This window comes from Typopeltis vanoorti, chromosome 12, assembly GCF_054136105.1.
Source record: "Typopeltis vanoorti isolate ZY-2024b chromosome 12, IOZ_Tvanoo_1.0, whole genome shotgun sequence".
NCBI classification, from domain to species: domain Eukaryota; kingdom Metazoa; phylum Arthropoda; class Arachnida; order Uropygi; family Thelyphonidae; genus Typopeltis; species Typopeltis vanoorti.
Genome location: NC_143560.1, coordinates 127,147,239 through 127,173,908, shown reverse-complemented (window position 1 = coordinate 127,173,908; position 26,670 = coordinate 127,147,239). Strand labels below are relative to the sequence as shown.

Here is a 26,670-nt window from a genome sequence, read left to right as displayed (position 1 = left end):
AATCGCAAACATCCATGCTCATGGCTGGGTTCAAACCTTCAAGCCTGCTGATTAGAGAGCGGATACACCAGCCACTCGGTCAACCAGGTTGGCTGAGTGGTTAGACTAGTTGACCAATAGATCAACTACTTGAATATTTCAACAAGGTTAGCTGGCGCATGAAATATACAGAGCTATACTGCTCATCCGGAATAGTGCTCCGAATTATACTTTTTTTTAAAATAATTAATCTCTTTTGTTACAGCTGATATAAACACTTTATATTAATTCTGAAATACAGCTTGCCATGCTTTCTGCATGTGTATGTAAAAAAACGCTTCTTTTTTAAGGTGCTGTACTAGTGAAAGCTAGTTTAAAAAGCTCCGAAAAGAAAGCGAAATTGTAAATGTACTGCGCGTAAAACTGGCGACAAGCAAGCCCCTGCTCGTGTTCTATTTCTTTGTCCTACAACAAACCCCATGCCAGTGCTGACCAATGCCTGAGCAAACTTCTCCCAGAGTTGATGACTCATGTATTTCAGAAATCAGCAATAAAACTATCTATTGCAGATGTAATTGAACTAAAAAAAAAAAAAAAACTTAAGAGGTTCTGTAGAATATACTTCAAACAAACTAGATGACTTTCCATCTATCGTTGTTGGCCTGACACAAGAAGTTAAGGAAAGCCAAACTAAAATGTTCTTCGACATCAACTGCGTGATGAACTAAATTAATTCATAAAAATATTAGCAATAAATTCAAACCTCAAAAATTTTGGTCCTCCATTAAGTGATCGAAGATATTATTGAAATAATAATAAAACGAAAAAAGTTTAAAAAAATTAAACAAAGTTACGTTTAATGAAAATGATATTGAGAATAGACATCGTGTTGCTAGTGGGAAAAGAAACAAAGTAAAACGTATAATTATACAATAGAATTAGATGTAAGGCGATTAGCGACAGATGGTTGAAAGAACACAAAAACATCAATTGTAGACTAAGCACCATTGATATACTCGTACATGACCATTTCAAAGATTAGCAAAATGTATCTACTTAAACACCCGACTTGAAATCTGAAGCATCGACTGTTGACAGCCAAGAAATGTAAACAAGAGGCACATTACAAATATACAGATACTGAATCAAAGAGGTGTAAACTTCATCAGAAGAAAGGATACTTCCGAAATGGGGGAAACGGCCGATGAGGAAAATAATAATTGTGATGACACTTTCACAAATTTACATATATGGTGATTTAATAGAGGAGCTTATGTTCCGACATTGTAAGTATCCAAGAAATACGAGGATGTGTTGAAAAGACACCATGAAGGAATTGAGGTAGAACCATGTAACTTGCATATTATTCTACATAATCCCCATAAAGTGTTATACACTTGTCACAAAGCTGTTGCATCATTTGCAATCCTCTGAGGGGAAAAAAAAAAAGTCTTTCCCTTGTTGCACAAACCAGTCCTCAGCTGCAGATATGACTTCACGATCTGTGGTAAATTTTATTCCTTTCAAGTGTTTCTTTAAATCTGGGAATATGAAATAGTCAGATGAGGCCAGATATGGCGATTAGGTAGGTGAGGCAGATATTGAAAGCCCAAGATGTGTATTGTCTGTTGGGTTTCATGAGCAGGTCCATTGTCCTGCAAAAGCAACACGCCTCTGCTCAGTTTCCCGCGGCGTTTTACCTTTAGTACTCCTTTCAATTCCTTCAGAACTGTTGAGTAGACTGCTGCTGTAATAATTTCACCTTTTTTTGAGGTACCATGTAAGGATTACACCATCCATATCCCAAAAGACAATGGCAAGAACCTTTCCTGCTGACTTTTGGGCTATGAACTTCTTTGGCAGTGGAGAACCTTTCTATCTCCACTCCACTGACTTGTTTGCTCTCTGGGTCATGGTGATGGAGCCAAAAAATTTGCACCTGATTTCTCAAAATGACCCAAAAACCCTTGAGATGACAGCACACGTTCTTTCTTTTGGTCGGCATTCAAGCATTTGGGGACCCACTTCACTAAGAGCTTCTGAATGTCCAGATGTTGGTGGATAATGACCGCAACTCGTGCACTGGATATTCCCAGTCTTTGCAATCTTTTTGGCTGGGATTCGTGTATCATCAAGGATCATGGCATGCACTGCATTGAAAAAAATCTGTTGTATCAGGATGCCGTTTTAAACTTGGCAGTCTTCTGGCAATTGTTGGATATGCTAGGGCACAGTCCCCTAAAGTCTCACACAAAGTTTGGCATATCTCAGTTGGGGACGGTTCTTGCAGCACGAAAAACTTGATGACGGCCTGCACACCTCTGTGTCTTCGAATTTCTTCAAAACCTGACATGTCTTCTTATATATCCTAAAAGAAAAAGAATAAATTATTACAATTTCATGAAACAAGGGGGTTAAAGGGTTTTAAGATATGTTCTTTCTTTTTTGTGGTTATATCAGTTGCTTTATTATCATTGTCATTCTAGGTGCTAATCAGAGATTTTCAGCTTCTTCCCTCGTACTGTATATAAATATAAGAAGTAGTCCGGGTGGAATGCAACAGAGAATTACTTCTCTGTTTGACTATTTGAATTATCAAGTGTGTGATGTGTATGTCTTAATATTAATAGAAATATGGATCCATAATGAAAAGGATTTGTATACCATATAAAGCAGATATTTTTTAGAAAAAAAATCATTCTAGAAATTCTAACAAATATTAATGTAACTGTTTTTATTCGAAATTCTATTAATTAATATTAGTAACATTATTGCGTGACACTTTCAAAGAGTTCTTGGACTTCTTGGTGGTGTCGCATCACACAACCCAACGTGTATATTACTTAATCCTTCACACTACGCTATCTACTGCCTACTAATAGCATTTTTGTCTGCTACTTATGTTGTGTTCTCTGATCGATTAGCCTGTATGCTGGATGAGATCAGCTGCTTCAGTTGAATAGATTCATATAAGGATTCCTCTCATCATGATGAGGATCGATTGCTCTTCATTTCCATTCTAAGGACGTAATGTCCTGCCGTTCTTCCAACTGTCAACATAAAAGTGGAAACAGCTAAAAGTGTCAACTTATACAGTATTTAGATTATTATTCTAATGTATAATAGGTCGCACTGTTAGTCAAACTTTATACAAGAACGTGAGGATATTCCAGACGAGATCAAAAATGACAAATGTTCTTATAATTGGGGATATGAATACAGACTTGCTTGAAGATTATATGGATATACTCGCATAGCCTTTAACAATAAGCTAATACACTCCACCACCAGGTGGTGGTGGAGTGTATTAGCATAGGATGTGTATTAATAACATAAGATTGGATTAGCATAGGATGTGCATATAATGTCAACACTTACTTTATTTCTCTCTCTCGTCAGGCTTGCAAATAATTTGGCTTGTTTATTCTCTTTGCAGTCAGCTATCAATGCATGTATTGTCTTGCTAGTCTGTCTGCCACGCACGAGGAGGAAGAGACAAAAAAGAATAAATCCGCCTCCCACATATGAGATCAGCTAAGTCACGGTCATAAAAAATGACAGAGATTAGAATAACGTTTTCTAACCAATAACATCTGCGAGTAGGAGGCATTATTGATAGTTATAATAGTTAAAATCGAAACTCGGATCATAGCCTAGTTGGCTGAATTATTTCAATGAAGTCAATTACCATGGATGTTATGAAATATATATGAGAGAGAGAATGCTGCAAGAAATAAGACATGATTAAGTTTTGGAAAGACCAATAGTTACCTCCTTCGCTGATAAAAATAAATAAATAAAAATCAGAACTTATCTTTTTTTAATGATGATCTGGTCGTTCGAAAAGTTGTGAATCTGTCCCACATTTTAGTACAGTAGGTAGGCTAAGAGTTAGCTAATCCAGAAACTTGCTCTGGAGATCAAATATGATTATTTCTTCAAGGCACTTCAAGTCTAAATAAAATATGATTCATCTATCACCTATTTTAGAAAATGGTCCAGAGATATTCGTGTTTTATTTATCCTGAAGTCAGGAACACACGTCATTACTGTCATCGATAAAGTTATGACGGGAATTTATAGTTGGTGATCGTAGATAAAGACAGGAAAAGAATAGAACACTCTGCCATTGGTAGAAAAGTTAGGATTACGGAAAAAAACAAACAAACCATCTTCAGGTGGGAGTGGATATCACTTTTGAGGAGTCCTTTATGTGTCGTAATATCACTAATTGAGGTTTCTCTTGAATGTGAAAGAGTGCATAACAAGAACAAGTGGCCTCCTGTTTAAAAGCAGAATCCATATTGCATTTATTATTTATTCATTTCGCACTTGCAGTATTAACAATAAACAGCACAAAGAGGATTTGTAAAAAAGCAACATAAGAAGGATAAGTGAAAAGCACAAGTTTTAGGAACAACTACAGAGCTGCGACAAAGATAGAGAATAGCACATCTTTCTCTGTCTTTTAAAAATAAAATAAATTCTCTCTCTAGCAAAGGCCAAAGATCGGTTTTCCTTTAGGCGATGTTACCGAAGCCCGCTCCTGAATGTAAAACCGGAAGGAAGTAGAAAGGGAAGAAGTCGCGAGCAGTGGCTTTGCGGGGAACCAAAAAGTGTGGCTGACATTCGGGCATGAGGTAATTTTTTTTAAAGAAAAACTGGACTTCGATTTCAACGGTTTTATTTTCAGACAGTTATTGATGGTTCATTTTTATTGCCAATTGCCTGGGCGGACTACCAAATCTTGAGTAATTCAAAGCAGAAGAATATAAAGTTACCCATCATGGTAAGAATAATTTCGATAGAGCGTTCAAAGAAACCGGGTGTCGAGATTGAAGCAATAGTCAAACCCGCGAAAACCAGAGAAGAAATATTCTCAGTACTATCATATTACCGCCAGGACAGCGAGGTAATGTGAAGCTCTTTCAGCTGTCTCTTCGCTGCAAGAGATGACTTCCCTCTTAGTGGAAGTAAACGTCAGAAATTACAGATTTAGTGGAGAAACAGTTTTGGATGATTTGTTGGTTAGATGAGCGTGATAAGGGCTCCCAGTGAAACGGACAGAAGATCAATCGTGTTGATTTTGTTGTGTTCAGTCGATAGTAATGAATAAACGGAGATTTGAATACAATTGGGTTTCCAGGCTAAGTCAGTGTCCCCCATAGCTTAATGTTAGTTTTGATGTTTGCGTGTGGCGCTGGCTTAAAATTCCAGAAGACTTCCGTTGCTTCTGGTTTGTATTCTTCTTGCAAAATATGAAAATGTAGTCGCTTTACACATGCTCGACCTTAATTGTGACTCATAAAAAAAAACACGTGCTCCGTGTTTGTGCTACTTCTGTGAACTGAATTTACTAATACTGTCTTCACGAATCCTAATTTCGGTGGACAACAATTCTTTTGGCATTAAGAAGGTTTACAATTCCTCAAAAATATCTGTCATGCAAATCATTCAGACTTTAAAATTTGGAACGATACTAAATGGTTTCAACCTCGGTCGGATTGGATCTAGGAAATAGTTTTAGCAGTTGTCAGTAATAAGAACTTCACAATCACATAGTGAAACACGAATTGTTCCATTCCAATATATGATTATGAAGGTTTCATTACCGACTTTGCGATAATTCTTCACGGTGCGTATCAATAAAGCAAGTGCCATCATGCTTAGTACCGAAATTTTCGTCAAACAGAAACGTGACTGCAATTTCCTCGTCCAAAAAGATCTCTCGTTAGTGAAGAAGGTAACTGCGCAGTGAGTTTTCAATGTTGACATTTCTCGCTGCATTTAAAACCGCAGGCTGAAGGCAAAAGTCATTTTAAAACGCAATTCCCTCTGTGGAAATAATGATTAAAAGCATTCCGTTTGATTTGGTCGAAAATGGCTTTCTTTGGTAAAAGCATTTTTATTTTATTTATCCTTTATGCAGACTGTTTAAGCATGATTAAAAAGATAGGATGTGAATGAAAAGCTAATTCGCTTTTGTGAGCTTTAGGTTGAACGAATTTTAAAAGTAAGTTAAACTCATAAAATAGCGAGATCTGCCTATTAAACAGCACAAAGAAGAAAAAAATCCGAAGTCACTTACGGATTTTTTAAAATACCAGTTCAGATAAATTTTCCTGGTACTTCAATGCAGCAGACTCAATCCATCCATCTTAATTTTCTCTCTGAGGAATCTTTCTAGAGACTGGAACTAATCTTAAAATATTTAAAGAATTCGTGACAAGAAAACAATTTCGGATCCGATACCAAGAGCCTGATACTACAATGTACTCTAAACATTCCAAAAAAAAAAAGCAATCAAAAAATTTGATTTCAACAATTTAGACGACAGAAATTATTTCTTGTATGTCTTATCAATTTATGTTATTTTCCTTACAATCACGAACAAATTGAAACATTTACTTTCGAAGTTATCAACACTGTTCCTTGATGACTCCGTATGCAACTTGGCAAATTAAGACTATTAATATATATATATATATATATATATATATATATTTTTTTTTTTTAATTAACTGCTGCTCGGTTTTTTTTTTCTTTGTCATCACTGCGTGCCTCTTGTAGTGCACATTAGATTGCTTGGTATTTGCAAATGCGTAAAATTGGAAATACATAGAGAGCTAGAAATAATCACAGAATGGTCACATAAAACGTGCTCTACCAGATACGATGCAGCAAAATTAAAACAAAGCAACTGTTGTTCGTAAACTCGCTCACCGAATCAATGATGCTACAATAGGTCAGTTTAAGCTAATTTATGTTATTTTGCTACTTTAAGTTTTATGTGCACTTCATTCATCTGAGGAAGTGTTATAAATCCATTCAAATCGCATGGGAAATTTAAAGACCGAGTGTAGCAATGAGAAATAAAAAAAGGACAAATGAAAAAAAAAAAAAAAAAAGGAAAGTCCTAATATGAGCTCACGGGTTTCTTTTCACTTCAAACCTGTCTGCAGAAAAGTACACTAACAAGGCGGTTAATATACTTACTTTTCAACCATAAGCCTAGGGGGAGGGGGTCGAAATTCCCTGTGGGAATGGATGAATTTAGAATGACTTTTGGGTAAGCCAGTTGAGATTACGATAATGCTGCTTACCGAAGGCGGCCTGATGTGTTCATATACGTATTATTAAAATTCTGTGAGAATTTTTACATGATTGATCAAATACGGAAACATTAAGCAAATAAACTAAATAAGAAATTGAATCACAAAACCAACACCTTTTTTTTTTAAATCACTAAAATATACTCTAAAGGCTTCACTTTGGCATAAGTGAGATAATGAAATCGATGATATTTAAGAATCCAACCATATTTTATAGCAAAAAAAAAAAAACTTTCATATGTTTCGGAATTTACAAGAGCTTATGTAAACTTTCTGCATTGGAGTTTCCTTTGTTTGTACTACTTAAAAGACAAGCTCTGTCCAGCAGCCCGTATTCATCTTATGCACCTACCGAGAGTTCACTTGTGATGGCTTTAACTTTCTCGCGTGGGATTCCTCGTAATGAGAGATTTTGCTTTCTAGGTTTCCGCCCGTCTCTGACAAGAAAGCTGTCAAGCCAGTAAATCCTCATTTAAGAACTAATAAAAGGCGAACACACGAGCTCCTCGGTAGAGTTCATGTCTATTAAGTAGTGGAAACCAAGGCAACTCTGATGCCGAAGGTTATATTCTCTCAACCTCTGGTAAATTTTCAAAAACTTTCTTTTTATGACTATAAAACGTGGATGCATCCATAGCATCCTCTATTTTAATATATATATATATAAAAGTTTTCAAAAAACGCGACGCTTTGAAGAACATTTTTTCTTCCGGGTTTATTAATTTTTATTTCACAATTTTATTTTTTTAGTTGCCTTCATAGCGAATTAAGCAATAATCGAAGATGGGCAAAGCTGAAATGAAATAAATAAATATTTCACGTATGGTTAAATGTAGACTGACATTTCTTCCAAATACAAAACAGTTAAAACAGCGTAACAGATGGTGGTTAATAGAAATTACATTGTTCGATAAAATAAGAATATATTGTCTATTCTCATGTCTTTAATGTTACCAGATATTTACCAAAGTAAATAGTAACAGGTGCTGCATAATGGGATTTATCACGCCGTATCTTTTTTTTTTTCTGCTTTCATATTGTTTATTCCCGTTTCAGAATTTGTTTAAATTTACAAAATGAAAAAACTCATGATATTACTACTATTATTTGGCTAAGGATTTGTTTTTACAGGCGCCTGAACTGGCTTGCTAATCCTGGAATTCTTATGGTATTTCTTCTGCTGTAGTCCCTCTTAATCGATATCATTTGTAATCGAAATGAATTTGTGTGAATGTTTAACAAAGCTATCACTCACTTAATCTGTGGAGATATTTAATCTATAGGAAAGCATTTCCGTGCAATTTCTTTCTTTTGGGGAAGAGGAGGGAGGAGCAGGTTGCCATTCTAGTTAGACAAGTATAGCAACAGTCCTATCTTTGTCATTAAAACTGGAATCAAAGTGCAGTTATTATCGAATGCTAGGAGACCAGTCTCTAGGGTTGAGTCACCAATATGTTAATTAAAGAGAAACATTTTTTTTTATTATTATTTTAAAAATAAATGAAACTCTTAGGGTGAGTGACATTTTCTCTTTCTGTTTTGAATTAACCGAAACTAGACGAAAGGCGACACGTAATTAGATAAAATGGCGTGGGTGTGGCTCTGAATTATTAAACTGTGAATGTGACAACCACAAAATACGATTAACGTAATGTTTGCGGCTACTTCCTTGTTCGTTGCACAGCAGTTCCCGTCTACAGAAAGAAATTTTCCTTTCCCCTTCGATAGCGATTTCTTTTTTCTTTTTTTTTTTTTTAACACGCAGATGTTATTGACAATCAGGTAAGGTTCATAAAAAAGAAGAAATTGCCTTTGCCACCTTCTTGGCTTTCCTTTTCGGCGCAACTACTGTTTTCAGCACATCAAAGAAAGAAAACGACACGGAAAATATTGAGCTTAAAAAAAAAAAAAAAAGACTTCGCTGTACAAAGAACGATTACCGATTTCAACTTCATTCCAAAAAAAAAAAAAAAAAAAAAAAAAACTTCAATAGAAAGAGCAATATTTTCGTGCACTAAAATTTCAGCTTTATTTTTATCCTCAGTGTGAAGAGAAAGGAACATTGCACTCTCTTTCTCGCACGAGAATGGGAAAACTTCTTTACTACTATTGAGCGCATTTTTGTGTCTTTAATTGAACAGTTTCAATTCATTCATCATCCATTTGCGTTTTTGTGTTTTTTAGTTCACTGAGTAACGACTGCCAGAGAGTTTTAAAGTACAAACTTTTCGCATTTTGAAGTGTCAGTCACTCGACATGAAGCACAGTTAAAGGAAGACCATGGTATTATTCGTGTAATTGTGTAATGAGATTAGGCAGTATCTCAGGTTTGTAATGCTTAGGATTTGTTGTCGTTAACTGGTTTCCAGGCGCAATAGGAAATGTTTCTGCGCAGTGTTTGTGATTTCGACAGGTTTCAGCATTAAAGTTGAAAATTATGCCATATGCGCAGTAGTATTCAACAAATGCTGTCGTAAATAATTATCTTGGTCTTGCTATGCTTCGATGCCTGGATGTTGATGTTTCACTCACGATGAGCTGGTTAGCATTACGGCCAATGTAACTTACACAATGAAGGATGCACGCGGAAGTGAGACTGTTTCATTCGGCAAACAGGCCCGAAAAACGCATGCAGTTAGCAGACAATACATCCAACAAACTCGCCTTCATTCGAAGAATCTTGACTAAAGGCTCGTTGCTTTCGAGATGACGTTCGAGATTTCGAGGGGAAGTGTACAACGAGAAGTGGACATGAGAAACTGTATTAAGACACTTTTATTTGTTTACCTTCTTTCTGTTGTTTGTTCCTATTTTTTGTTACCCGAATGCGGGCGGTTCGTTAAACACATATTCAGCTTTTCTCATATTCTAAAAGAGAGAATTTGTAAATATATTAAGGTCGAACATATCAAATCCTTAATAAGGAATATTTTGTGAGTTAGAATTAAAAGATCTGGAACGAGAAACAAGAATCAGCTGAGTGCTAAATCTTCTCTGCGTTTAAATCTCCTCTGCCTTAACAGCGTCATTTCGAAGTGGGAGGTATTCTTCAGCAAATGAAAAGATCTTTTTTTATGCGACTTCTACCCATGAAAGGTTGGAAACTTACAGTAAATTAGTAAATTGGGCAGCTAAGAGTATTTATTAATGTTCCAAAAACCCTGTTCTAGAAACCAAATATTTATTTGCTTTTTTCTAGTTACTTCAGACCTTCACTAAGTAAGAAGGTGGTCTCAGACCTCGTGAGGATACCACCTCCTTGGTGGTATCAGACCTCGTAATTAAATACATCTCCCACTCATCACCTATCTGGGGGAACTCCTTTTATAGCAGTGCCTTCTAAGATTAGGCAGCGGCCACGATCCTTAACCTTGCACTCATTCTATTACAATCCCAGATTCTCAATTTGGTTGATCTGAAAACCAGGACGGTGGATCAAGGAAGATTTTGTTAGGAAAGAAGTAAAATACACAAACATGCTAGCCCCATAACATGCTAGTTAATTTGGGTTCTAATAATTAATTTACATAAGTCATATGTATTTTTAATAAAATTTTGAGAGAATAATAATAATTGAAATCGAAAGAAAAAAAAAACATATATTATTTAGTTTAGCTGCGTGAGTAATGTACATGCTGGACTAAGCCACCAATGACCTTATAAGAATTCATCCTGACTTGTACTTTTGACGAAAACGCAGAACTGTAGTGTGTGTGTGTGTAACTGTATTGGTACTACCCCTGTATAAGGCAGTCGGTAGAATAAAATTTCTCTTGTCGGAAAGACAATATTTCTCACGAACACTGAGGATTTTTCCCAGCCACACAGATGCGCACGCGAACGGCGGTACCCTAAGAAGATAGGAATAATCACTTTCAAAGTTAGCACATTTCTACAAAAAAAAAAACAAATCAGGCGACCATAAAAGACTAGTCCCTTAATGGAAAATGAGGTTAGTGCAAATGCTCTTCGCGTAATGTTATAAATCAATAAATCATACCATGGTATTATCTCCATATCTAAAAATAAAAAGTTTCACATCATAAATGGAGCGGATAAAGGAGATGAAAAACGCAGACTGAATAGTTTAGAAAATTTTAGATAATCAGTAATAAAAGCAAAATTAGCATAAAAATGAAAAGCTTTAAAGGTTTTGCGGTTCGTATGGTGGGATCTTTTGAGAGTAATAAAATATTTTGAAATTCTTCAAATAATCTGCTCGATTAACTTGAAATGTTGCAAATTCTGATCTGCTCAAGTTGTATATGCAAAATGCGTCCAGTTCCTTTTCAGTCCTCATCGCGTACTGAATTCAGCTTCTATTGCAAGCGGGCTTTATTAGAAATAGCTGTTGGAATAAATCCACGAGAACAATGAAGCATAATTTCGTTACAAATGCGATTGCTTCGTGGAAGAACTGTCGCTAGTAAAATCCTATTCATGCAAGGCACATTATTTATATTGCACTGGGGAGGGAGGGATTCTTTTGGTTCTCAGGAAAAGAGAAAGAATGAATAAAAGTGACGAACGGCCATTCTTCAAAGTTATTAGGAAAATTCCTCCAACTTATTAGATGAGGCAACAAAAGCAAAAATCGATAGACAATCTTGCAAACTATTTCGGGTCACCAAAATGGCACTCCCATCACGCGCGCGCACACTGAAGCCAGGATTAAATCACTATTAAGGTACTCCATTATGGAATTTCAAACAGCTCAGGCATCTGCAGTTTCCTGTCAAGACGATAATGAAATGCTCCGGCACGAAATTCAACATTAATTTAGTAGCCGATAAATTTTCTGTTGAAATTGAAAACAAGTTTAACCCCTGAATGCTGCTCACTTAGAGCTTCTAAAAACCACGTGACAGATTTGGAAAATAAGTGCTTTAAAAAAATACCCAACTGAATATATGACCTATTTTGAAACGCACTGAACAGCCACATCCGTGAAACTAAAGAAACATTTTAAATATCCCTTATTAGGACTTTTATGAATTGTGTAATTTAAAAATGACGTCTTTGTAATTGCTTGTATCATTCGTATACAGAATGTAATGGAGTCCCAATCTGCTGTCACAAGATGATATATCTCCACTACACGTTTTCTCCCCAAAGTATGACGTACAATTGCTGCAATTGATTATGGCAAGCGGCCACTTTGGAATCAGTACTGGATGCACTCTAAAAATAAAATAATCATAAATCATCATAAGTGAAAAAAGTTTTTTTTTTTTTTTTTAGAAGCGCCATACAGAAGGTTTGAAACTGAATTCGTATTTGTTTAGTTGCGTGCTATACAAATCATATTTTATTTTAATGATATATTCAAAATTATATGCTATAAAGTTATTAATATCAGTTCATACTGGTTCGTATATACATAATATCATGCACAGTTCGCATTGCCAATGCTATCGTTTTTGCTTAGTCTGGTAACAAAATAGAAAAGAAAGAAAGACTGGAAACAATCATAAAAAGTGCGTTTTATATAGTGACGTTATTCACTGTCACTATAATTGAATCTAGATCTGTTTCGCATGTGCACTCTTTCCTCCTCCCCACTGAAATGATCCTGCCGAAATCCAAATTGAAATGATTCGACGCATTTTTAAAGTTTAATAAAAATTGTCCAGACAGAGACAATGAATGACAACATACATACGGATAGAAAGACGGAGGCCAATCTAAGAAGTTCTTTGTGCATTTTGTGAAATGCAAGTGTACATCATTCATAAGGCAGACAACGCACCACGTGCAACTCTAAATGTTTCGAAACAGTGGGAAACCAAATACACTTCAGTCGCGTATGAAGGTTATTGGATGTATTTTTCCGTTTTCTAGTTCTACGACTTGGAATTATATGAAATAAAAAATTACCGGGCCATGCAGACCGCAGGTGTAAGTTTAAGAAAAGCGAGGAGATAACTTATGGCTGTGCACAAATACCAGGAGCATCAGAAACAAAGGAGTAGAGATCGTTGTCTTGGTAAGTATCAGAGTCAGATGCAGTAACTGAAACAAACGTACAGGGTATAGTATTTTTAGGAATGATTGAAGAAATAGAAGAGGGTTACTGCTAATCAGAAATTCATGAAAGCAATAATAATGTTCAATGTGGCAGTGAGTTTGAGATTATCTGCTGAGAAGTCGAAGCTAACAGTATAAAACAGTATATGGTGGAGAGCCCTGACGGTTCGGTTGCTGGGGACAATGAAATGCATCAATAAAGTACCCTCATGGGTACTAAGCGAGTAATCTTTGTGGGTGACTTATATTATCTAAACACAGATAGAAGAGAAATCCACGATAAGAATGAAGCAGAATTTGAGATGTTGTGAGAAGACTTTCTCAAGAAGAATATGAAAGAAGAGACTCGAGGTCAAAAATATGGATTTGCTCACAGCGTCAGAAAGGATCTCAGTTACAAATGTGACTATTTAGCCACCAGTGATCATGATGTACTGCTATGGGAAGTAGCAAACTATATGGATGCTCCATTGGGATAGGTTACATGCTGAACTACAAAGAAACCACTAGAAATTATTACAAACTCAGGAGAAGATAACCTTTGGTATCATTATGAAAAATAAAAAAGATATCAGCAATGCATAGGAAGCTTTGAAAAGGTGCTTAAATGAGGCGATCTCTGAATATGATCTGAGAATAAGGGTAAGACGGGGTTATGAAATATATAAAGGGCAGGCACTTCAAGTTATAAGCATTGTACGGAAAGCTAAATCGGAGTAGGAAAAGAAACTGGCCGTGCAGGCTAAAGGCAACCCAAAAGAATTTTATTGCTATGCTGAAATAAAAAAGAAGAAAAAAATGAACGTAGAAGAATAACTTGAGTAAACGCAGATGATACCCTCGTGTCAGAAGCAGATGAGATTGCTCAAATAATGAGTGCTCACTTCGCTAAGATTTATCAATCTGGTGTACGTATGTAACATGGTGCACGATGCATTGGATGAATAGATAGAATACAAATGAATAGAATACAAATGCATTGGATGAATAGATAGAGTTGCATGAGAATGTCGTTCAAGAGTTGATGCATAACTTGGATATCAATTCAGCAAATAAGTCCAGGATATCAGCACGTGTGCTAAAGAAGAGTTTAGCCAAAATGGCTTGATCCTTAACATGTTTTTATAACTGGAGTCTCTTCTTCAAGTGTCATCCTTTAGGAGGTTGGCGACCATGTCACGGAACTTTTTTCTTTCTTCTGCTACTCTAACATTTATGGTAATTCAAGCCAGTCCAGTCCTTAATGTCTTCAAACCACATTCTCCTGGGTCTCCATCGTTTTCCATCCAGTTTCCCTTCTAATATTAATTTCTGAATGCCTTCTTGTCTAGTTAGATGTCGAAAATATTTACGTTTTCGTTCTTTAATGATTTTCATTAATGTTCTTTTCATTTTTGCTTTCTATAAAACATCTTCGTTTTTTCAGGTGTGTCTTCCGATGTGTCTAACTATCGACCTCTCAATATCTCTGGAGTGATGGTAAAGATTTTAGAAAAGTTGCTAAGAGCTCGCGTACAGAAATGGATTCACAGACAAACTATACTTTGCAAAGAACAATATGGATTTGCTAAATGGAAGTCATGTTAGCAATCTGTTCATATGTTATAATAGTATTACTGCTGAATTGGATACACTATGATAATGTTGGATTTTGCTAAGGCATTTGACAGAATACCACATGAAAGGCTGTTGCATAAACTGAAGAATATGGGATTGGAATAGAAACTTGAATAAGTGGACTGTTGACGGACGATTATCAGAAAGTGGTATATGGTGGGTGTGAATCTATCAGATTTAGAGGGACCAGTGGTGTTCCCAGGAATTAGTCCTTGGTCCATTGTTGTTTAATCTATATACCCTCTGTCGTTTGCCGATGATGCAAAGATAGACAGGGCAATTAGGGATGTTACTGACATAAGCATTTACAGAGTGACAGGCTGGACGTGTGGGCAAACGATAACGGCTCTCGATTCAATGTTACTAAGTGTAAAGTTATACACTTTGGAGCGATGGTATTTTCAGTGACATATTATATTGATATGATTATATAACAAGAAATTGATGAGGCTGAGAATTTGTAGTGGTGATGGATAGGAAACTGAATTCAAAGGTCACATTGAAAAAGTTAGAAATACAACTTCCGAGGATAATTGTGGATAAAGAAGCTGTGGAAATGGTGCAAACAGCAATAAAGACGATATTGGAATTACGAATTGTAGATTACGAGGATAAATTGAGAGTATATCGACTACAGACAAACAGGAGAAAGAGGGGCGAGATGATAGAGGTCTATAAACTTCTGAAAGGGTGTTACCAGTTATTACCTGATGAAATGTAATTTTTCGTTAAATGGAAGATGGGGAGAGAAGACGGGAGGGCATCCATGGAAGTTCGTCCGCGGTTAAGAAAGGGGCGAGAGCTAGACTTTTCCCCTTACAGAACAGTGAGCGAGTGGAATAGTTTGCCTGTTGAAGTAGTGAGTACATCTAGTGTGAATTCGTCCAACTTTTGGTAAAGGTGTGTATGCTAGGCATATTAACAAAACCTTTAAACAAGAAAGTTAAAATCTGTACGAAAAGTAGTCTCACCTGTTCCTTAACGGATTTTAGGATGCTGTCAGCTGTATGTTCTTGAGGCTCGTGGATTTGCGGGATCAGAGGTCGGTCTGGGGCCACATGTTCCGACGGCATCCTGAAAATGATGCTACGCCCTTAGATTCCTCATTTAAGTTCGCATCTGAAAGAAAAACAGTGCGTCTTATGGGGGGTGATACAGCAGTGTTTCATCGATAAATTAATTATTGGAGAAAACATTTAATCCAAATAGGACATTCCAAACGAGGCAAACCTCTAAACTGACAAATTGGGGTAGAATCTATTCAAGTAGAGATAAGGTAATGTTTAATTGATTCACTCCGTCGGATAAAGCGAGTAGGGAATTCTGTTTACAATCCACAAGGAACGCTGAAATAGGCGTCCATTTACAATATAACCTAACTGGATAATATCGTAAGTTTGTATCTGAAACTTCATTATTTTCAGTAGCGTTCACCATCTTTGAAGAATACCGCTTTGCATTTGATATTGCAACATCATCGCTGTAAAACACTTGTTACATTTATATAGTTTTCATATTTCAGTTTTCGTTTTTTTATCTGTCACAAAACAATTCACATAACAGTAAAGGACATGAGTGGATTTAGTAACACATGTTCCACCAATGAAACGTCCCCTTTAATTTTTTTTTAAAGGTCAGTCGTATTCACTTCAGTCTATAAACCTATTCTACATTATTGCCGTGGATGGGCAAAGGATTAAATAAACCAAAGGCCGTATTCTGGAGCCTACACATTTTTCGAACCATTGCAGGCTTCCAGGAAGGTCTCACACCAAGAAATCAAAATCGTCTCCCACCTAAAGACATTCACAAACGCCCATGCTCAGCGAGGGATGCGAATTCACAGTCTGTGGAATAGCGGACAGAAATCTGCTATTCCACAGACTTAGTGCCAGAAGAAATCATCTCTGGTAGGGAAGGTTGTAGCGAGATAAAGTGATAGTGGCAAAGTTCCCAATGTAGGGAGATGACGATTGTTAACCCGGTGCTGGTGAGGTGAGGTGAGAAAATGTAACAAAAGTGGTAAAGTGGGGTCCCACAGACGCACCCAAATAATGTAGTGTATTATAGAAATCCTTCTCTCTTTAATCAATATTAGATTACATATTGTTTAAGATTCTTCCTCACAGTCTTGTTCTGTATCGGACTCATGGTTACTGACTAATTCTCACTCAATTTCACTATCATCATTTCCGCTAAATGGCTCCTCGTCTGCCAAAGCGTCATCTATAAGTTGACGTAACCTCTGTTCTTCCTGCTCGTAACTCATCTGGTAAAGAAAAGATATATTATTCTCAAAATACCTTCTAAATATTTACAAAAACGTATTTGCTTATAGTTGGTATGTAAAAATATAGAAGACAGCAGTAACGATAATATTTTAGTAGAATATACATGAAAACAACCTACGTTTGGGAAGTAAATATATTCCCACTTTTGTTAAGGGGGGGGGGGTGATGGACCCAGTGGTGCTACGGAAATTTTAACAAAAGGCTCGGCTCGCATCGTCGAGCAAAATAAAAATTAAAAAAAAAAAAAAAGCCGTATTTCACGCGAAAACTTTTTATTAATACAGTTTGTGTACAAATTCCAATCAAAAAGTATGAGTAGCGGGTTACGGAAGGGGAAGCTATACTGAGGCATGACTCACTGCCATGCGTTGTTAAAAAGTTATAGTCAATTTAAAATCTTTGGGCTCTGTGACGCCCCACCTTATTAACGCCGGGTTAAATGATGCCAATTCTTTTTTTAGGGAATCGCTAACGTCTGCTACAAGTATCACGGACAGCAGGATCCCTCTCCTATCGAAATAATCACGTCACAGATTATATATACTAGGGGGGGCTCTTCCCCCCCGATGCCTACGGCGCCCCCCGATTTCCGGACTGGTAGGTCGGTTCTCCTTGAATTCTGATGACTCGAAAGGGGTGTCCTCGGCGCCCAACCCCCTGAGTTCCGGACTGGTAGGCCTGTTCTCCTTGAATTCTGATGACTCTACACTCAGGGTAGCCTGAGTTTCAAATAACTTGACAAAACACGTGACACAAAAACGTTACAAAAAAAGCCTTATCATTTTATATATATATATCTGTGATGTAATATAATATAATATGGAAACCGTGCCATTTTGAATTTTTCATATGTATGATCTTTATGTGATTGTTCTCTCTCTCTCTCTCATATATATGTTTGTTTGTTTGTTTTTACAGTGGGAATAATGTATATTAGGGTTACCAAGTAATTTTATAAACTTGATTATTTTACTCTTAATCCCAAGTAAGCAAACAGTTAAGTTTGCGCCTGAACGTAGTTCAAGTCTAAAGGTGGGTGCAAGCAACTCAAAACTTTCTTTAGATTTTCATCTTTAGACTTGAACTACGTTCAGGCGCAAACTTAACTGTTTGCTTACTTGGGATTAGGAGTAAAATAATCAAGTTTATAAAATTACTTGGTAACCCTAATATATATATATATATATATATATATATATATATATATATATACACACACACACACACATATATACTAGGGGGCTCTGGCGCCTACGGCGCCCAACCACCCGAGTTCCGGGTTGGTATGCCGGTAAACCAAAAAACGTTTCAAATTTCGGCTTATCTTTTTATATATACTAGGGAGTTACGCACCCCTAGCACCTACGGCGCCCAACCTCCCGAATTCCGGACTGGTAAGTCGGTAAGACAAAAAACTTGACATAAAACTTTCAAATTTCGACTTATTTTTATATAGAGAGAGTAGATATATAATTAGTGAACGCAAAATTTAAGCAGCGCAATTTCAGTGAGCTCCCAGTTTAACTTTTTCCTCCCACCGATTGCTTCATTTTAAGTTTGGCACAGCATTCTGTCTTATATTTGGACTACCTGTATTCACGTATCAGCGTGTCGTCATAAATGTTGCTTGAAATAGATTTATTCTAAGTTTATTCTTTCGGCCCGAATGCTGCAGCTAAAACATGGGAATGACTGTTCGAAGGAGCCTGGGAAAGTGGGGAAATCGCTATTCCCATCAACGATTATGAAAACGAAAATAACCCTTTTGTAGTTGACGTCATGGTGGTAACGATAATAAGTAGGAAATCCATTTAAGTTTGAATGTTGTTTTATTTATTTTATTGTCGAGAACTCGATCTATAATTCAAAACAGCTCGGATGGGATGACCCTTGGCTTAACAGAAGGATGCAGCCAGATTAAACAGACCTGTTGCCAGCCTCGCGTCGAAAACTAATCTTTGCGTACTTATTTTAATCCCGTCGACAAGGTTGCGCATTCATAATGAGAAACAAGCACGCAAGCGTTTCCCCTCTTTTAGAACACACAAAGACCGTGTACACATAATCGACGACAATGAGGACAGCGATTCAAAGAGGTTAGAGTGTTGTCATCGTTGTCTCACGTTTTTATGGTTTGCGACAAAAAGGAAAAGGAGGCGAATTCTCTTAATGTACACTCCAGGCGTTGATATCCTGTTGCCTTTCATTTCGATACTAGTTTTGCTTTGAACAATGTTGTGGAAATTGTTGAAAGCCACGGAAGAGAGAACGTTATAAATGCCGTATTTCAACACACCTCAGCTAATGCTTTTTTTTTTTGTTACGTTAAGTATATGAGCTGAGAATCAGCAATACATTTCTTTACTCTTCATAAAGGATAACAAAGATACTTTGACACTGAATTTTCGATTTCGGATGGAAGACCGAAGTACAACGAAATTATACCACCCAGCATTTATCTCATTTATTTTCGCTTTATTAGTTCATGTCATGCCTCAATACTCTTTTTATCGGGAAAACTGTCCTTAAAATTTTTTTTTTAAAATCTAGATATAACTCGCATATACCATACAGTTAACTTCCGCCTTTTCTCGATAGAGATTTGTGGATATTTAATCTGAACTTCGCCACAAACCCTGTCACGGAGTTCAATCCAGCCATTCAATCATCGAATTCATCCAGTTCAAAAACTTACTTATCCAACTTTTCTTCCTTTTCATTCATTTTTCTCAATCCGTTTTTCCGAGAAATTACACGCTACAGTTTAATCAAAATTTCGCCAGCGCTTCGTCTAGAAACATGCAGTACTAGCGCACTATCACACGCTGTGACTTTCCTGTATGGAATCTTATTTTCAAAAATTCCAACTATCGAGAGAAGCACTACTTACACCGTTGGGATAAGAAAGGCAGTTAATTCTTCACGGTATTTAATGCATGCACGTTTTTCAGTTCAGATCACACGAGTTCGAACGGAATTAAACTTTACACCACATTTGAAATTGATTATTTATGAATGAAGGTCGGCCTTTTGGTTCCTTCGTTGACCTTGAAACTGTTCCCATATTTAACAAGTAATGAACAATAAATTAGCCGAGCATTCTGTGAAAACGCTTCTTAATTTATTCATTCTTCTGCGGCATTTTCTTCTTTCAGCATTCGTCGCGTAAGACGCTACCTGGTTTTAAGCTGAACTGCTTGTGTCGACATATTAGGAACAGAAGAACTGTGGCAATGCGGAAATACCAGTCTGAGAAAGGAGAGGTCATTACCAGGCAACTGTTATATTTATCAACAGCTTTTTTCTCTCCCTTTTCGGTAAGGCCGTGACCCCCTGTGAAGCGAGTTATCTTTTAGTATAGATCAGATAACTGGATAAGTATTAGTTGAACTTATTGGCTTCGACCCATATCACTCACTGCTTTTAATCGTTTTAGAGCACGTTTTAAATTTAAAATTTCGTGTGCTTAAACCCGCCTCTTGAAAAACTGGATAAAAGCAATAAATATTAATAATTTTAATTATTAATAAATACTAATATATTTAATACATTTAAAAATTAAATATTAATAAATAAAAGAAGGTTATCGATTGCTGGTAACATGCCAAACGTTTTTGTCTCCTTCCGTTAACCAATTTTGTCAAGACATGTTTCACTTGACGTAACTGTAGCAGTTGCTTCTGGCTTAACAGCAACTCCTAAAATGCCAATTTGATTTTCTTTGATATCTTCAGTCTGCGTTGTTCAGCTGGTTTTTGTTAACTGCGTTTTATAAAAACAGTTTCACATGGAATGTTTGCAAGTCAAATCCATCTGAAAAACTAAAAACATTCTCTCAATCTTGACGTACTCGAACTTACAACTTTCCGACTGCACCACTGAGTCTCAGAACACACAAGATTGTGTTTAAAACAATGATCAACAGACAGAAGTCGCGGACTTAGCGGAGCAACAGTGATGTGACGCGTGCAGTGTTGCAGTGATAATACATATAATATCCGCTTGCTTTCTAAAATATTTTTAAACTAAACGGAAGCAGTTATACAAAATGACTTTATGCAATCAGCTTTATTTGCAATATTTGTGGTGGCATTTCTGCAAATTGTTTGTGATGCTCTCTCGACATTTTAGGCATTTTCATGCTGTTCGTTAGTAAGTCGTATAAGAATAGATTGGGCAGGAAAAATATTAATTACAACACAGAATAAAATATAAATAAATAAATAACAAGAAAATGCTATTCGTTGATTACAATCCAACGAGATGGCCAAGACCACAAAGTGTCAGCTATTACATGTGTGTGCGCTTTCAAGCCAATTCGTCTGTTTTGCTGGTGAGAGGTTGCCCAAGTTTCACGAAAGAAGACTTCTGCCAGCTCAGTATGAGATATTTCTTACATCGTGGATTAGACTTCAATCATTTGAACTTTGATCATTACACTTGAACTTTATGTATGGAAGCGCTTCTTAGTGGACTCGAATTCTCGGCGATTCGAAGTTCTAATCGAACTCATCAAATTTGCTTCCACGACAAGTTCTGCCATCACTCGTACATAAATAATCAGTTCCGAATTAAACCACTAGAATTTCGACTCACGTGATCCGGCGTATGTCTTTTAGAGACATACGATAATCGAAAAAGGATCTCAGAAAGCACATGGTTTTCATTTTTTTTTTTTTTGAAATTTATTTGTAGTTCCAAATATGAAGAACACAATTAAGAAAGAGAAGGAGAATTGTGTGTGTTGTAAATAACACTTTTCAGAGTTTGATAGATTTTTAATGTTGTGATATCGATATTCACCCGTATGCATATGACCTTTTTATAATTTTAGCAAAATTTGTTATAAATGAAGTGTTTACTTCTTCCGCTATCAGAAGAATCAAATATTAGGGTGAGGTAAAAGTCGAGGAGACACAAAATTAAGTAAGAATGAAATGGAATGTTAATTTTATCATTTTCACGCTGACAGTGCGACGCTCGCTCACGTTTCTCCAATTTCACTCTTTCTTAATTAAGATTACAAATTAAAACGTCTCTGATGATTCCTCCGACACACGAATGCCGGTAAATACCATCAGAATTCTCGCTGCAGCCGCAGTGTTCGAAATATTATTTCTACCTCACGAAGGTTGACCTCTCCATTTACGCGTTAGAGTTCTGTGGACTGCTGGTGTTTCTCGTGCCACTGAAATGCTCTCATGACGCCTCCTAGTGTCCTCACGAAATCGAACGCAATACATAATTACGGGAAATGAAACACTTTTATGAGGCGAAACAAGAGCGCCAAAAGAGGAGCAATGTTAGTGCAATTATTCTTGTATTTCGAATACGAAAGAGTGAACGAATTTAAAAGAGCACAAAGAGCGCCATGGAATGTTGGTGACATAGGAGACGAAATACCACATGATAATGTCTGGGTTGGGGTTGAAGCAGGAGGAGGCGATTCCTTAAGGATTTTGGTATTTGAAAATGCTCCGTATGCGTCAAAAGATCAAAATAAATTCGCGTTTAAAAGGACAGCGTTTGTATCGTTTTAATATTTAATTAGTGCAATAATAAATAAAGCAAAACAAGTGCTTTACGGCGTTGTCAGGCAGTCTTTTGAAGAGTGCACGCGACCAGGCCCGTGTGCAACGCTGCTTGCATCAGCGGAAATAATAGCGCGGTTGCTTATCCCGTGACAAAGCCGCGGAACTATTACGAGATATTAGCGTCTCGAGGTGTTGATTTACCTCGGACGACCACAACAACTTCTCTCCTATCTTAAACGGCCTATCTTTTATAGCGTTATTATATTTCAGCAATTACGTGGCGGTGGCACTCGCATCCTGTGAACAAAACAGAGATAAACACTATCCATTCTAGAAGCGGAGTGGAAGGCGCGTGTTACGGAGGACGAAATATTCGCATTCTCCCAAATTGGCTATTAAAGGCGCTGATTATAGCCTGTTTGTGCCACGGAGATGCAAAATGAAACGACAGAACTTTCAGCGATTTCTAACTGCATTAGTTCCTTTCATACGCTCTGCTTCGAGAAATGCTCAAAGTAAATCTCAGGTTCATCATTATAAACAATTCTTCTGGCACACGACGATCCCACAGAAGTACTTTCCATGTCATTTAACAAGTCGCAGTTTTTCGAATACGATAAGAAATGATTGCTAATAGCGGGAATGAGGGTTCGTCCAATAAGCGAATGTGCGAGGCGACCGCCTTACGTACCATTATTGAAAGCCGTTAAAACTCAGAGCAGGATGGTGGTCTCACATTGGGCCGAAGAAAACAGTCTGCCACCCAAATTATCATAAATGTATTTATATTTCCTTAGTATTAATATTTGTACACAGCATTCCATATTGGGCGAGTTCATAAAACTCACAACCGCCTACTCATGACTTTGTAAAAGTCTGTTTGCACATGTTGTATAATATTTATTTATTTTTAATTTTCTAAACACTTGCTTTTTTCCCTAAAAAAGAATATAGAGGATATGAGAAAACATTTAACAGTAGCACCTGCAGATGCCACTGTTAAATCAATCATGAAAAATAAATCTTAACACCTTTTCGTGATGAATTTAGCTCATCAAGCATTATTGGATTTAGCAGAGCTCGTCTTTCAGAATTACTTTGATTTTTGGTGTAGATGAATGATCAGTCATGTTCAGTGCGCTTTGTGTTGAAATGACAGTGCTCGGAACATTGGCTGAACACCGGTTGTCATAGTAGCAGATATTTCAACGCGAAAACATCAGATGCACTTTAAGACATAAATACAGTATCAAGTGATCGCCGCCATTCTGTACATATCGCATCACAATGCGTTGAAACATCAGCCGAAAATGAAGTTCAAAGAACCGACGAAGGAAGTAAGAAAAATAAAGTGAATCTGCGCAGATTGATTACCGAAATGTGGCACTTATCTGAAATTGCTACTAAACTACTTCGCGAAGACCATTTGGGGCTCAAATTTCAATCAATACAAGTTTTCAAAAGTGAATCTAAACCATGACTCGTTCTTGTGTTCTCCAGATAGCAGTGTTGTGCGATAGGTTTCGTGAGAAAGGTTTTATGGTCGCCGACATCGTATACATATTTTGCATTCAGTCACTTTTGAAGAATTAGACTAGGTACATTTACAATAAAGCTTCTTTTTTTTTTTTTTTTTTCCCCAAGTCATTGCTACAGATTAGATACGACGGAAGAACAGAATGGTTACAGAGGATATACAGTAGCTGTTGGGTGCCATCATGATCCGAATTTTGAAACTATCCGACGTCGGTAAAAACAAACGAAACCGATAGAAAGAACAATCTTAATACTGTTGAGCCAGAAAAGGGGAGAAAATAAAGTTTAGGGTTGAAAATCTATAAACATATCAGTTTTTAAAGCGATATCTTTTTTTTAACGATTCTTATTTAATGTTTGGAGAAGACAAGACAGATAACATTTTTGTTATTAGGGAATGAAAATAAATCTGCCATTAGAAATTTCGGAAATTATAAACTTATGGCAACAAATTTAATTTATATAGCGCAAATGAGCCTCCTAAGGAACTCCCAAGCGAAATCTTCTGCAAACGGCACCTTATCAAGACCGTCTTACTCTTTCAAGCATATTTGTGACACTGAATTTTGCGTGTAAACCAAAACAAAACTAGTTTTTTGCATTTTTACAACACTCATAAAATGCACGCGATTTATATCTTACAACACTTGTAAGAAAGAGCTCGTAAGAGTTGTAACTGGTGCATAGTGGGCCTGGAAATAACCACCTTGGATTACCAATTTGATAGAACATTCATAGTTATTGTTACATCTCCAACTCGGCCTGTTTCGGGTTTTTCTTTTTTTAATTTATTTTCCAAAAGGTACTTGTGACCAGAGGCGAATGCTGGTCTTGAAATTCTTCGCTTGCTCTTGATATCATTCAGGGAATGATATCAAGAGCAAGCGAAGAATTACTAACCATAATGAATTACTGACCATTTAAAACTATATATTTAGAAATTTATGTACATTTAATCATACAAATACAACATTTATTTTACAAATGATATTCTATCTTTTTCAATTTAGCTACTTGAATACAAAGTCTACCCTACGTTTCTTCTTTATGAACTGGTCAATAACATCGTCATAAAAAGTTGGTTGTAACTTAATTTTCCCAAGCAACACGCACACTTGTAAAGGCTGGCTGAAGCTCACTGGCTAGAGCTACTTTGACTGTGTGTGGCCTTATGTTTAAAACGACGTGAAGGGAGCGGAAATGGCTATGCGCGCATGAAATCACAGTGCTGCAGCGAGGACTTGGAAGCTCCTACAACCGATCAAGCCAAGGTAGCTTTGACTAGACGAGCAAGCATCGGCCTTCGATACACAATGCAAAGCTCAATTATTGCCGCGCAAGCTTGAGACGTCTTCTGTCTACAAAAATAAAAGGAATGCTTATAAATGCATGCATTTATTAACAAATAAATATTATTCTTTCTCAATTAATGAGCTTGCGCAGGAAGCATAGCAAGCATGGAGAATTCGCCACTGCTTGCGACTCGAGAGCTCTTTCCCTCCCAAAACTAATAGCATGTTGCCGAAGCTGATACATTCTATAATCTTCCGGATGTTTTAGAGTAATTCGAATATACAGAGCCCTAAAAGGCTTCAATTTGGCAGCATTGATGATATTTAATAAAGATATGAGACATCCATCATTATTTTATGGCCAGATGAAAGACACAAAAGTTTCGAATTTCACTAGAATTTACGGGAATAAACCTTCAGCAGAGGAGTTTGCGTGGCTTGCATTACTTAAAGGACACGAACACACCCAGGAGAGGAGCTCATATAGTCGCTTTTTATTATCTGATTAGGTGTCACTGGTCTGACAGCTGTTTCGAACTGTTGGTTCTCATCAGAGGCCAAGCAGAAACCTAAGGGGAAAAAATCCCCTGCATCAATACTAGAGCATTTAATTAAATATCAGTCAAATACCATCTCAGTTTTATTCGGGTGGGGAGCAGTTGACACTCTGACGTTTTGTATAAGACGGAAGGAAAATCAGTCTAAAATATAAACTGCTCCCCCCCCCCCAGGAATATAAACAGAGTATTTAATTGATAGCTAAATACGATCCTCTTTCCTGGCTAAGAAATGCAGAGCCAGTTGGGGATCATTTTAGTGGAAGGGGCGACTGCTAAATTTAAGATAATTTGGTACGGAAGCAGCAAAATCTTCCAGCATTTCAAATCTTCTGGTCTTTATGACTTGTGTTTGTTTTTAAGTTACAAAAGAACGCCTAATTAAACATACAGAAGACATGTTTGCTTTATCAGAAATAAATAAAAAAAAACAATCATCGTCCTTCCATTTCAGCATGATAATCGTTTGGCTGTTTGAAGTACTACCAAGAAACAATTGAAAGCAAAGTTTAAAATCTTTGTTTTCTTTCGATAATTTCATGAGAAATATGTGCTGCAAACCCCACATCGTGCAAGACTGTGTTTTGTGTTGTTGTTTTTTTTTCTGTTCGCGACTTTTAGGAATTTAATTAGTGAGTGATAACTAAGATTGTGGAGAACAAAGAAGTTTTTCCTTCGTAAATTTTGGCTTCAGCCGCTAACAACATTTCGCAGTCTCCGTTCTA

The 26,670-nt window shown here is 36.7% G+C and overlaps 1 protein-coding gene across 1 annotated transcript in view; it reads right to left on the bottom strand.

The window, feature by feature from the left end:
* Nucleotides 1-26,670, bottom strand: part of LOC150101218 (catenin delta-2-like) — a 728,964-nt gene that overhangs the window by 583,430 nt on the left and 118,864 nt on the right. The window contains exon 2 of the mRNA XM_090401243.1: nucleotides 15,707-15,854. Within this exon, the coding sequence (XP_090257369.1) occupies nucleotides 15,707-15,808 (102 nt within the window). The 5' untranslated portion in view covers nucleotides 15,809-15,854. The remainder of the gene's footprint in view (nucleotides 1-15,706; nucleotides 15,855-26,670) is intronic.